The 14,586-nt window shown below is 37.1% G+C and overlaps 1 protein-coding gene across 3 annotated transcripts in view; it reads left to right on the top strand.

Annotated features, from left to right (window-relative positions):
• Positions 1-4,570: 4,570 nt before the first annotated feature.
• Positions 4,571-14,586, top strand: part of LOC117409621 (inorganic pyrophosphatase-like) — a 29,684-nt gene continuing 19,668 nt past the window's right edge. The window contains exons 1-5 of one of the 3 annotated variants that reach the window (XR_009308876.1): positions 4,571-4,867; positions 7,801-7,865; positions 10,755-10,808; positions 12,415-12,534; positions 13,268-13,354. Coding sequence is in view for 2 of the 3 variants with exons in the window: in XM_034015909.3 (XP_033871800.1) it covers positions 4,693-4,867; positions 7,801-7,865; positions 10,755-10,808; positions 12,415-12,534; positions 13,268-13,354 (501 nt within the window). In the remaining variant the exon portion in view is untranslated. Of the gene's footprint in view, positions 4,868-5,005; positions 5,118-7,800; positions 7,866-10,754; positions 10,809-12,414; positions 12,535-13,267; positions 13,355-14,586 lie in introns of those variants that run through there. The other 2 variants (XM_034015909.3, XM_059000247.1) reach the window with 2 other exon arrangements.

The raw sequence follows: 14,586 nt of genomic DNA, 5'->3' as shown, positions 1-14,586 counted from the left end.
AATCCTTGCTAATCAATCTCCCTGCTCCTTCCTCCACTACTGATACTGTTATCTCCTTCTGTCCCAAGAATCTGCTGAATCCTCTGAAACTCTTGGAATATGTCTCTTCATCCACTCTAACTGGTACTCTCCCGTCCTCCGTTGACGATGCAGTGACCCTCTACAACGCCACCCTTACTCATATCATCGACACTGTTGCCCCGCTTACAACCAGAACCATCAAGAAAGATCAACACTGCCCGTGGTACACCCTCGAACTTCGATTGCTTAAGTATGCCTGCTGCAAGCTAGAGCGCAAGTGGAGGTCGTCTGGACTAACGGTTCACAGAGAGATCTGGACCGACCATCTCGGCAGCTACAGGCGTGCGCTTACCGCTGCCAGGGTGAAGTACTTTTCTGAAATCATAACCATGGGACACGGTAAACCCAATGTTCTCTTTAAGACCATTGACCAAATCCTACATCCAGCCACTGACAGATCCATCTCCTGTTCATCCTCCTCTCTTACCTGTCATGATTTCTCCTCTTTCTTTCGGAACAAAATTGACAACATCTATTCTACGCTCTCTGACCACAAACCCAGTTTACTACTTGACCACCTTGACTCTCCTCCGGTTGCCCCTCCTGCCCTCTCATCTTTCTCCTCTCTCCATTGCTGATGTTTCTGGCTTACTGTTGAAATCAACTACTGTCACATGCCTCCTGGATCCCTGGCTGACTAACCTTGTCCATCTCTGTGCTTCTGATCTTGCTCCTTCCATTATGCAAACTCTCAACCTGTCCCTGGATTCTGGCTTGCCCGAGTTACGTCTGTAATCAAAAAACCCTCCCTTGACCCGGCTGACATATTCAATTTCTGTCCCATCTCCAATCTCCCTTTTCTCTCCAAAAATCTCGAAAGGGCTGTAGCCAGTCAGCTGACAGATAACATCTCACAGATAACAATCTGCTTGAATCTCTACAGTCTGGCTTCGGCCGCATCATAAGTCCTATGAATTCCAGATACCATATTTAAAATAAAAATAACTGATTACTATAAAATGTGTTTCTTTGACAGCTACACATTTAGATAATGAATGGACGTGCATAACAGTGCCCAACATATACAAGGAAACATGTTTCCAGAAACATCTTTCTTCAGAAATTGTCAGGAAACACTGTCGGGAAACTTTTTCAAGAAGCATGTGATAATTCCTGTGCATGCTCCACAAATGGAAGAAAGCTTTATTGCACTGAGTGTTGCTGCACTTATAATTGCACTAAAATTTTCTAAAAGAAGGGGAAAGCCAGGAACAGTCGTGTGGACAAGGGAGGGATCCTAAATTATGAGTAGAGAAAAATGCGTAAGTTATCGCAATTTTGATTGTATGGATCCTTACACTTTTAAAGAGCTGCAGAGAGATGTAGGACCACGAATAACCGGAAATGTTACTAAAATGCGTCAGCGTGCATATCAATAAAATGAATGATTTAGCAGGATTCCAAACCATGTCATCTCTGTAGACATCACCATATTGCATAGTCATATGATCGATGACTCATGCTCACAGAGTCTCTCCTGATTGGCTAAAGGAAAAATGTTTCTCAAAGTAGAACCCTGGTCCACTCCAGGAAACATGTTTCCTTGTTTCTGAAAGCACAGAAACAACCAGCATACACAAGGAAACATTTTGTCTTGAAAGTGTATGCAGGGCTGTACACATCATGACCACCTCATTCTGGACTACACTACACTTACTGAACCTGGATATCATTTGTTTAAACAACAAAGCACATGAACAGCTTGGGCGTGTGTGTGTTTATTGAGCACTAAACATACAGTGGATGAGAAGGACCTGGCAAATATACACTGCAGCCAGATTATTCCTTGCAAATCTATTACAGTTCTCCTTGATGTGACAGTAATGAAGGATTACGAAGAGTACTGCATTTTGGTTCTGTATGACCACTGAAGAGTCAAGGGCAATAAGAGGAAGAGCACAGCATGGGGATAGGAATACAATAAGGTCTAGTGGTATAGAGCAGGAGAATAAGATCCAGGATATCCTCCTGGGTTTAATTCCTATAGCTCAGCCAGCACGACGCTAGACCTGTGAAAGTCACTTGAGTCAACTTGCAAAGCAAGGTTCCTTTTTAAACTGGATGTTTTCACTCAGTTAATATAGTCTTCGATATTAAGTAACTAGATATGAAAAACTCTAAAATGTGACATTTTTATGGTATATGTATGAATGCCAGCACTAAATATCTGTTGCTGGGGGTGCCTGGGGATCTGGTTAGGGCTCTGGACTCTTGACCGGAGGGTCGTGGGTTCAATCCCCGGTGGGGACACTGCTGCTGTACCTTTGAGCAAGGTACTTTACCTAGATTGCTCCAGTAAAAACCCAACTGTATAAATGGGTAATTGTATGTAAAAAAATAATGTGATATCTTTTACAATTGTAAGTCACCCTGGATAAGGGCATCAGCTAAGAAATAAATAATAACAATAGAGTGACTTCAGTGAGTTACAGGAAAATAATTTCATCCAGGGTTTCTGTGATGTCATAAATTACGAGACCGAAGGTCGAGTAATTTATAAACTGTCACAGAAACCCGAGATGGAACCCGAGTTTTCCTGTAACTCACTGAAGAGGCCCATCTATTATTTTTTATAATACATGGATACCCTTGTGATGCTAATATTAAAGAAGACGAGGTTCAGCAGTACAGTTCAGGTTTTTATTTTTTTTTGTAATAGTGTTTTTCAGTGCTGTACAGATGTTCTATGTCGTTATCCGTGTAGTTTCTCTGAGATACGAATGTACCAGCTTTTTTTTTTTTAAACGTATTCTCATTTTGTTGATCATTAATGAATATTTCTGTACTGTGGGCGTTGTCGAATGATTGAAAAAGAGACATTTTGTGTTTCAATTGAAAGTGATGGTCTCGAGGAGTCGAATGGGTCAAAGTTCAAGCATATTTTCTTCTACAGGAATTACCACTTTTTAACGTCACTACTATATATTAAGGTGGATTAAGAGTATTTGTAATCTTTGTCTCATCTAAGATATATTTAAACATGAACACAAACTACAAAGCCTGTTTTTTTTTTTAAACCAGCCAATAAAGTTGACAAAACATTATTATTTAGTTTAAACAGTTTAACTTTACAGTCAGACTACACTAGGATAACTAACTCAACAGTTTCTAGTGGGGCTACCTTTCCGAGATGTCTACAGTTTTGAGAGGAGTTTTTCCTTGACCTGTATACAGATCTGCTCTGTGCATAATAGCACCACCAGTTGGCGAAACTTTTAATTCATACAAAAGCTTACATATAGATGTACTAAAAAGAAAACTCTCACTTTTGACGTTGTGGAGGAAACGTTATCTAATGTACTATATCTGATCTGACAAAACATTTCACATTTACAACAAAGAGAGACAAGTTAGCAAAAAAGGTGGTGACTAGTTGTCATACAAAAACAGACAAGCATACTTGCCAACGTTTGGAAACTATTCAGCGGGAAGCTTGTCTCCGGAGGGTGGGGATGGGGTGGGGTGGGGTCGGGTCATATGCATCATACACATGGGAGTCATATGCAAAAAAACACTCATTATCATATAATAGACGTATCCCCCCCCCCCCCCCTCCCCCCAACTCAACACGACACAACCATCATGACAGTGAAAATAAATATTTGTATAAGTTAGTTATCAGCAGATGTGTCAGCCGCACGAAGAGCACAGCGTGTGGTTTTCACTAACTCTACTGTGCAGAATAAATGATTTTTTTCTATGGGTAAATATCGGGACTGTCTTCCTATGCATCGGGATGTGGGACATTTGATAGGAAATCGGGACTGTCCCAACCATATAGGGACTGTTGGCATGTATGGACAAGTTAAATAACACAATTATGGTTCCTTTCAAATTCCCCAAAGTGATGTAGAGATCTGTTAAAGATAATCTGAGACCCAACTCAAGCACGATTATTTTCCCCATAGAAATGTTATTTGAAATATAAAGAGCAAAAAAAAAAAAACTTGGCTTCCAAATAACTAGTTTTCTCAAATATGTAGATATATATATATATATATATATATATATATATATATATATATATATATATTGAAATTGGGTTTGACGAACAAAAAACTGTATCACACCTCAAAAATCGAAACAGCTACCTTGGTTTAATTGCAAAGTGTTTTACAATATAAGAAGAAATACATTTTTAAAAACAAGAATGAAAATAATGTATTTTTTTATGTCCCCCTGATTTTGGTGCTCTATAAAAATTATTTTATTCACTTTGTAAATTTTGCACTGCACACTTTATTACCACTTGTGATTTCATGAAGGTGACCTGCAGGCTATTTTACAGCATAGTAACAATACAGTTTACTAAATGTATTTTATCATAAAGTGATTAATTCAACTGGCAAATCGACAGCTCACTGCAATATCCCTGCTCTACGTGCAGCCACTTGACAACAAGAAACCCTTACACCCCTGGAAATGCCAGCCATTTTCTTTTGGCAAAAAGTTGTCTTACCCATGTTGTACCATGAAAACTGAATTTCAAGGTCTACAGTTAGATGGCGGTGTTGCATAGAGAGTTGAAAAGCGAAACAACGTCTCAGAAGAGGAAATAGTCGTGCAGATTATCTATGCTCTTATCTGTAAATCAGAAGTTAAATATAAATCATGCGTTTGCTTCTGAACCCCCTTTTTAGGTTTTCTACTGCATATGTGGGTTCACAGACAAGCCTAAAAACTGGGTTTAGTTCACAAATATTGCCATTTCACCTAAGAAAAATGTTGCATTACAAAATGGAAGAAAGGGGACAACCGAACACTCTTGACTACAGGATATATTTTAGTAAGTTTGGGCTCAGAGAACGGTTGTAAATGCTACATTGGATTTTACGGGTGGAAAAAAATTAATTTTCATCGACAAGTGTAGTCTAATTGTGTAATTGATTTAACTGCATCCGGAAGCGAAGTCGAAAAAAAAGTCCTTGGCTGTGCTTTCACAGACAAGTTAAACCTGAACCGAATGATATTAATCACCGATTACTTATCTCTTCGCGTGAAGTGCAGGGGATTTTTGAGTCGTGCTTTTTCTCAAGGTAGTGCTACGCGTTGCTGTAGAGAACCATTGATGTAATGTTGTGGTTTTACATTTTTAGATAGTATTATATGACCATTTTAAAAGCAGCTGGCGTAGTCTTTGATTTCTTACCCAGCTTGTGCTGCTAAGGAAACCGCTATTTACTAATGGCATTTCCTTGGCACGAACAGTAAATGTGGATTAACCCTTACATATTTTACGTTTTTTTCAGTAATGTATGTAACAATGTTAAGCAGTCAATATTCGGTGTCTCTATTGACTTGTTTACATTGTGACATTAGTAGTTGTGAAGTTTTTTAGGTGTAATGTGTCAAGTCACAGTCTTACTGGAACTAATGATTGGTTAGCAGTGAGTCTCTTGCAATTACTTAGCTTGCATTTACCACGGGATCAGTAATTCAAATAATTTTGAAGCCAATTACAGAGTGCATTTATGAATAATGCAGAAAGGCGGTGTAAAATGTTTCATGAGCATTAGATTTTTAGTCTGGCCCTGTAAAAACTTTTGTTTTTAAACCGTTTTTACAAACCCTTTGTGCTTCAGAATTGTTGTATATGGAATATAAAAGTTAAGCATTGTATTGTTTTATTACAGTCCTTGACTTGGCCATTAAAAATAAACGAAAGTAAACGAAAGAATGCAGAAATTGAATAATATAAGTCGTATGTTGTTGTAAATTTTAACATTGTGGGAAATAGCAGCTAGACCATGAGACAGTATTACTGTACATAGTGAGATTATTGTGAAGTTGATCCCATATAATATGGGTGCCTCTGTTATATCTGAGTTGTGAAAAGTTGTAGTGTTTTGAACCTTGGTGACCCCTGGAAAGTTGGAGCAGTTCTAAATGCTATCAAAACAAACATACCAGGCCAATTCCACCTGAGGGAATCCATCATTTTGGCAATACTAATTGCTGAACACAGACAGGCTTCTCTGAGAATGCTTCTGTTCAGTTTACAGGCACACCTTCATTGTCTGGAGCTAAGCATTTTAAAAATGGAGGAAACACCAGTGGGATGGGATTAACATAGTATTAATATTAGTAAAGGGTGGGCGCATTTACAGGTATCTAGAGCAATAAAGTGCACCACACTGTATTAAAGATGTCGTTCTCACTGAGCATAGATCCCCAAAATACCCTCTGAACCTATTGCAGTACAATTTGTAAGTACAGTCTTTTCCGTGTTTATTAGGGCACTACAGTATGATGTTGACAAAATAAAATGTCCCTAGTTGTAGTAAGGTGCATTGTAGAAGAGATGTTCTTTACCTGCAGGGATGGAAATAAGACTCCCATTGCATAGCAGTTTGATTTATTCTTGGTTTAACATTGAGTTTAATTAGACACACTCGAGCTTGTTACCTTTACACTGTGGCTAATCAAGCTTGTTGCAAAACCTGGAATGGGTGAACCTGCTATGCAATAGGATTCTTTTTTCCATCCCTGACCCGTCAGGTTTTGTTGCAGTAACACAGTTATGTGTGCAAGCTTGCAGTGCACGTGCTTTTTTTATATGCTTTTTTTCTGTATGGATTTCATGTTTTCCTTTTATTGTCTGTTTCTATGAAATCTTGTGACTAATCCTATGAACGATTTGTTGCATTAATCTGAACATTTATATGCATACGTCTTTATAACAGTGTTAGAACAAAACAATCACAATTGCAGATTGTTATAACAAACTGTTCCCTGAAAAACATCCAGTGGCTATTAGAGTTTAAGCATAATAATTTGTGAGAGCACACTGGCATGATTTGACGAGCTATGTAAAAGTCATGTTGATGTTCACCAAATTAGTTTTATTCTACAGTGATGTACATTTGGTCTTGAGCCTTTTTGTATTCTGAGAGAGAGAGATTAAAGGTGGACAGATTGCAACCTCCATATTCCCTTAGATTATGATTCAGTAACTTTTGATAAAGAATGTCCTTTTTTAAATGTTTTTATAGACGTTTGCCTCCCCAGCTGGAATTGACAAGTGTGAGTGTGTGATTGAGGGCTTGTATAGCCTATACACAGTATAGATAAAACCTGTGTCTTATTACTTATCATGCTTACAAATGCTAGTTGGTGCAGGGGTTGGACCTGACATATATTTGTTAAGCAAATTGAATCCCTAATGTGTAGTCTGTATATCTAAAAGTTGCAAGACAGTGGATCTGACACAATTTGACAGAGGGCTTTAGTACTGCAGATGCTTTTGTATACACTGCTGCTCAAATTACAGATCTTAAATGAGAATAGTCGCAACAGCAATGACTTTATGGGCCCTTCTAGGGAACAGATTTTTGACACCCATCTCTGTCCAACAAATATCTTTAAAATGGAAAACAAAACCTTTTGAACCAATTTTTTCTAATACAAAGACTAACCTTAAACAATCCTTTTACTGTATGTTCTGTTATATTATGAGCTGGAGAGGACACTGAGCAGCTCCATTGATACAAAAGTAGGAAATGCAAGGAAGACTTTAACATTGGGATTAGGGTTGAGATTGTATCTCAATGTAAAACTGACCTATTATATTAACCTTGCCTTGATTTCAGCCCAGTTGTGTGCCATGTAAAAGAGGGGTGGTTCCATCCCTATAGATTTGCATGCCTCTGGTGATTGCAAAGAAAATGTCTATTGTGAAAGTAAAGAAGTGACAAGATTTGTTCATATTGTCTCTTGCAGAAACCTCAGAGGGCAAATACATCTCACCTTTCCACGACATTCCACTCTTTGCAGGGGATGATCAGGTAAATCACTGCTTTCAGCATAGTAATTTAAATGTAGTAGTTGCATCTTCTGTTCTAGTGAACTCTTTCAATTTACGGAATCTCTAATTATATGACATCTCATTTCAGACAGACACCTTTGTACTTGCTTTAACACCTATTTTAAAGCAAGTTTAAAGGCAAATCTTAAAAGAGAAATACAATCATTTTACATTTAAGTATTGTAAATCTGTATATTTTCAGGAGTTCCATGGTTATGGCAACTGGTGCTTAAGAAAACAGAGGTCCTGCAATTTAAAAACACATATGTAGTATAGACTAAAGAAATATGGAATAATACAATTTTAGTAAGGTTGACATCTTGTTATGCAGCATACGTCTGAGTGAAATACAGAAACTTGTTTAAATCTCATAATTGTTTATACAACAGCTATAAGGATTTTTAGGACCAGGTTAGTATTGCTTTGTTAACTCCTATTTGTTAGTAGCAGTGTGACATGGATGCAGGACACAGTATTGTTAGTGAAGACGCTGCTGTGCAAAGTTATTGCTAATGAAATACTTTTCAAAACGAAAGGCACGATGACCAAAATAAACAGACAAACAAAACAGTTAAACACAAACCCCAAAACAAGTATTGTGCTGGTGCAGAACCAGCACGCGTAGCATGTGTTTACATTTATAAATCTTTTTTTTTATCCCGTCTTTTTCCCCCCGTACCTCCTCTCTGTACACTCAGCTCCGAGTGCGAGATCTGTGACACTTTAAAATAAAGTTGTGCCAGGACTCAATTGCTAATCATTAATTCTGGCCCTGGCACAGTCTGCACGTGAACTACTTTAAATGCCCGTGCCCAAATACATTATTATTAGTTTATTTAGCAGACGCCTTTATCCAAGGCAACTTACAGAGACTAGGGTATGTGAACTATGGATCAGCTGCAGAGTCACTTACAACAAAGTCTCACCCGAAAGACGGAGCTCAAGGTTAAGTGACTTGCTCAAGGTCACACAATGAGTCAGTAGCTAAGCCGGGATTTGAACCGGGGATCCCCTGGTTACAAGCCTTTTTCTTTAACCACTGGACCACACTGTCTCCTACATACACTCTACATACTAATAATACCACACCATGTGCACCAATACATACATATAAACAATAACATACCACGTAAAACATAAAATACTCACAGGGCGGGGTGTAACCCACCACAAGCAGTCATTGAGTTCTATTTGAATGATCTGAATACTGCCTACAAGTCATGAACCATTCCACATCGGTTTCTGGTATGGAGGATTAAAAAACAACTCCAAGGAGAATTAGGATCCAACAGAATACTCATCAATCAGCCATGTGTATATATAGTCTGAACCATGCTATAATAATGGAATGCATGCTGTCAGATCCCCAAACTTCAGTATCCTAAGTGTATGTTATACATTTACAGATTTCTCTGTATTTTTTGCTTTTTAATTAGAAGTACAGAAACATAAAATAAAGACATGACAAGCCAATGTTAGTATGGTAAATTTTACAATCACTATTCCAAAACAAAACAAATCCAACTGGTTTGGATTAGGAAGAGTTTACTGTATTTAGATTAAAATGTGGACTATTAACCATCGGTGCAACCTGAACATTATTAAAAAAGCAGCCTTTATAATGTTATTTAGTTAAAGTAGTGAAGGGAAATTACAAACTATAAACAGTTAATGTGCAGTGAGTATTATGCTAATGCAGGTAGTAGCAATGGAAAGGAAAAAAAAAACTATGTACACTGCCCCATCCCAGGTCCCATAATTTTTGTCCATGCCATTTTCATTTGTTTTATTATTTACAATATTATGTTGAATAAAAAATCAAAAGCAAAGTCTGATTTCTATTAAATATGGGAAAAAAAAAATGGTGGATGTCAGTTTCAAGTTATTTCAGAGAAAATTGTGCATTCTTCGTTTTTTGTGGAGGGGTACCAACAAATTTGAGCACGTCTGTGTATATATATATATATATATATATATATATATATATATATATATATATATATATTATTACTGGCTCCGCCTATGGTTTTAATGTCTCTAGGAATAGCAGAAGACTAAATACATTTTAGAGCTCACAGTTTTATGTATTTGGGCTGTCCTGCACAAGGCTGATTAACAAGCACATTTAATTATTGTATATAAAAGCTGCATCTCCCTATTACAAGACAGTTTCAGTCATAAAAGGCAGGGATCTGAAATATATTAATAGAGAGCTCATGGTAGGTACTTGGTTCACTGTTACTGCATCAAACAAATTGCTGATGATTTGCCAGGATTTACCAGTCATTTTTCCTTCAAGTTTGTCCGAGATGGATATTGTAATTTAACTGTGTTAAGCAGACAAGTAATTCTTAACTGACTTTTTTTTTTTTAACCTTTCCTGTAGCTATTTTTCTTTACTTGTTTTACTTCATTATTAACATTCAGTTGTCTCAAACTAGCTTTCAGAAAAAAAAAAATCTAATTACAATTTGTCTTTGATTAAATCATTATAGAAAGACGTGAGCAAAGGTCCTTTCAATTATGTTGGATCTATATGCTGTATTACTGTTAATTGCATTTTGCTGAAAGCTAGTTGCACAGTTTTTGAGTAAATTGTTAAACTCATTAGATGAAAGCTAGTCATTTTGTTAATTGTTTGTATTTTTATGGTGGTCTTTCTGAAATGTACTGTCTTGTGTTCTGATATAGATTTGTTTTAGAGGTTACTTTTATATATTCATGAAGTCAATACCATTATATATATATATATATGTATTTATTTAACAAATTAAAGGCAGTTATACCACTGAATCCTCAAGTTGATTATCTATGCTGAACGTCTTCTATTTTACTAATAAAAACTGTGTGATGATGCCTTTTTTTTTAGACCATGTTTAATATGGTTGTGGAAATACCTCGCTGGACAAATGCCAAAATGGAGGCAAGTTTTAATTTACTTACTTTAATTTACTTGTTAAAATCTTAAAGACATTTTACGTACATTGCAAACAAAACAAAATAAAAATAAAGTACTACATGTTTATTCAAGAAGGCTTAACCCAAACAGTGATTTCCTCCTTCTGTTTATTATTTCCGTTCAATATAAATTCCAGTCTCAAATATTTTGTATAAGCATGCAGTCCCAATTTGGTGCTTCAGTTTAAAGAAACAAGGAGGTAGTGGGAGAAAGCGATTAACTGCTGTCTTGAGGAACCAGTTTGGAGCCTGGAAATTATAACTAATGAAAAGTCACTTCAGCAACTGCATGCTTTTAAAAGCATTTACTTTTGTCCATTCTGCTGGTGGTTCTAATGAAGGAGACTGACGCATTTATCTTGGGTGATCTAAAGCCCATTTACTGACACCTTCTGTGGAAGAAATTTAATAATGCAGTGGGTGGTTTTTCAAACAAATGAAATTTAAAACTGCAGTGCCCACAGTCACAATGGGCAGTATATATTAATATATGACGCCTTTGTAACGGTTTACTCTAATATGCTATTATTGCGTGCACACACATTCCTTCAGTACTGACCGTTGTTGGCTAGCCAGTTAGTTTGCATCCCGTAATGGTGGCTTCACCTTTCGGCACACCTCCCACTTTGAAGTCACTCTGAACTAGACACTTTATTCTGCTATTATCTATTATAAATGTGATTCACAAGCTCCACTGGAACTTTAGGGAATGAAAATAATAATGTAACTATTATTATTATTATTATTATTTATTTATTAGCAGACGCCCTTATCCAGGGCGACTTACAATTGTTACAAGATATCACATTATACATTATTTCACATTATACAGATATCACATTATTTTTACATACAATTACCCATTTATACAGTTGGGTTTGTACTGGAGCAATCTAGGTAATGTACCTTGCTCAAGGGTACAACAGCAGTGTTCCCCACTGGGGATTGAACCCACAACCCTCCGGTCAAGAGTCCAGAGCCCTAACCACTACTCCACACTGCACTAAAAGGATGGGGGCTTAGATCACACAGAGTTCTGCAAAAGCATGCAGTGAAGATGCAAGTATACTAATCACTTCTGTATTGTAATAGTTTTTTTTTTTAAATAAGAAACACTTTGACTTTATTACAGAAATTAATGGAAAAAAAAACATTTATTTTTCATACAATATACTTACTGGTAGTATTTTTAGGAAGAAATTACTCTGAGGCAACTAAAACATGCTCTTAATCCAGTTTTACAACAAATCTCTTTCTTTGTTTGTGTGCATGGCCGTAACTAGCTATGAGGACACCGAGGTTGTGTCCAAGGTTGTTTTTGTTGCATCGTCAATGCTGATGCTAACGTAAAAATTCTCTTAAAGTACAAAAGACTGCTTCATTTTCTCTGTTGGTTTGCCGTGTTACATAAATTTGGAGGTTGAATAGTAAATACCAAGCAGTCATATAAATACTGCCAGCCATAGCTTGAAATCTAAGTTTGACCTCGGTAGAATGTCAGCTCTGGTTACGATGCTGCTTGTGTGTGTGTTACAGAATATGGCTTAAATAACTTTTTATTTTCTGTCTAGATTGCAACGAAAGACCCACTGAACCCTATTAAACAGGATGTAAAAAAGGGCAAGCTTCGATATGTAGCAAATGTCTTCCCTCACAGGGGTTACATTTGGAACTATGGAGCCCTTCCACAGGTAAGAGTGGAAACTGACAACATGGTATTAACCAAGGTAAACTATTATTGGGCAGCAGTGTGGAGTAGTGGTTAGTGCTCTGGACTCTTGACCGGAGGGTCGTGGGTTCAATCCCAGGTGGGGACACTGCTGCTGTACCCTTGAGCAAGGTACTTTACCTAGATTGCTCCAGTAAAAACCCAACTGTATAAATGTGCAATTGTATGTAAAAATAACGTGATATCTTGTAACAATTGTAAGTCGCCCAGGATAAGGGTGTCTGCTAAGAAATAAATAATAATAATAATAATAATAAATTATTATAGAAAGGGTACACTTTTCTCAAAAAGTAAGGGTAGGAATTAATGTATGACTGGAGAATGTCACTGAAGGATTTGCATGTGTACCGATCGCCGAGGTTGAAAAGGGAGAATAGTGTTAAGGGCAGCATTGTTTGATGCAGGGTCATTATGGATTCTGACCCATGTCTGAGAGGAGGTTAAAAACTATACTAATAATGGCTGTTTTGCTTCATGTTTAAGACACTGGCTTGTGGGCTGTGTGGGTGGCCACCAGTTCACACCCAGCCTTCGCCCTTTTAAACATGCAATGTTAAAAAATATTGTTTAAAGTGTTCAGACCTTAGTTCGGGAGGGCAATGCAATTATAGGTTGGCCCTTGGAGGCATGACTACGGGATGTCCATTCTGGATTCCATTGGTATATTATATATATATTTTTTTTTCATTCAACAGACCTGGGAGGACCCAAGCCACAAGGATAATGACACAAAGTGCTGTGGCGACAACGATCCAATTGATGTGTGCGACATTGGCTCAAAGGTTGGTGGAGCAACGAAGAAGATCGAGAATCTGGAATAGCCTACGGGCAGTGCTTAATTTGTAAAGAAAGAGGTACCGGGGCGCAAGCAGTAACAGTAATACCATTCTTAAGAACCGCACATTCAAAATCATAACAAGTTTATTTGAAAGATTATTGAATGTACTAGTGTTAGATATTTACAATCACATATTCTGCATCATATACAAAGTAGTAGTATGTGTAGAACAATCCATTTAAAGCAACCACAGGGCAAACTATATTTTGCCCCTCCTCTTTTTTGTATACACACTATTATTCTGTGTTTTGTTATGGTTTTGAATTTAAACTGTTTAAAATTAAATAAAAACATGGAAAGGCATTCAGAGGACTCCAGAAGGCTGACATTGCTAACAAAAAAAAAAAATCCATTGCACCCTACACATTGGTTTGACCCATAGCCCGCACTGTATTAATATCTAACATTATCGGCAACCTGACTACAACAGAACCCACTGGGCAGTTTGTGGAGATTACTAAAAAATATGAATTGCATTCAGGCTCGGTAGTTGTTAGCTTAGTTTTATTTTTTATTCTTTATTAATTAAATTCTATTCATTGAAAAACGACAAGAGACAACCAGACCGTTATTATATTGTTATAATTTTTTTATTAGGGGAGGTTAGCAAGGTAATGTTTCTGCTGGGGGGTTAGGGCAGGGGCAGGCATGAACATGTTTAAATTCAACACCAACCCTAAATAAAATGTTGTTACTTTTATTAAGCAGTAGATATACTCTGAAGCAGTGGCATTTCAAAATCCCGTTTTTACTTTCGTGAAGTAGGCTACAGTATTTGTTTTCATTAAAAACTTAGTGTTGTTCTTTAATGTTCAGCTTTTATATTGTTTTTGAAGCTCGTTGTGTATTACTCATTTAATTCAACCAAGTATTGTAGGAATTTGATTGTATCATTTAACACGTTTTTCAAATCAAGTAAGCTTATTTGTGTATAAGAAACGACAATACAGTTGCAGTCCTTCTTTTGCAGCCAGTGTCATCAGCACGTAGCTGAAATTGTGACGTATTTAAGTAAGTACGAACTTCCCTGACAGCAGACTGTCTCTCTTTAGCGCATGGCCCCAATTTGTTTAAGACAAGGTTGTAAACAAGTTGTGGGGTTCCTACAACCAGTTTCAGACATGATCTCCCTCCCTCAACCCATAATGGATTATGTCCCTGTGGCAAAGTGCCCCG

Source organism: Acipenser ruthenus, chromosome 2 (genome assembly GCF_902713425.1).
Source record: "Acipenser ruthenus chromosome 2, fAciRut3.2 maternal haplotype, whole genome shotgun sequence".
Lineage (NCBI taxonomy): Eukaryota > Metazoa > Chordata > Actinopteri > Acipenseriformes > Acipenseridae > Acipenser > Acipenser ruthenus.
The sequence above is the reverse complement of the archived record's forward strand: the minus strand, read 5'-3'. Positions and strand labels throughout refer to the sequence as shown.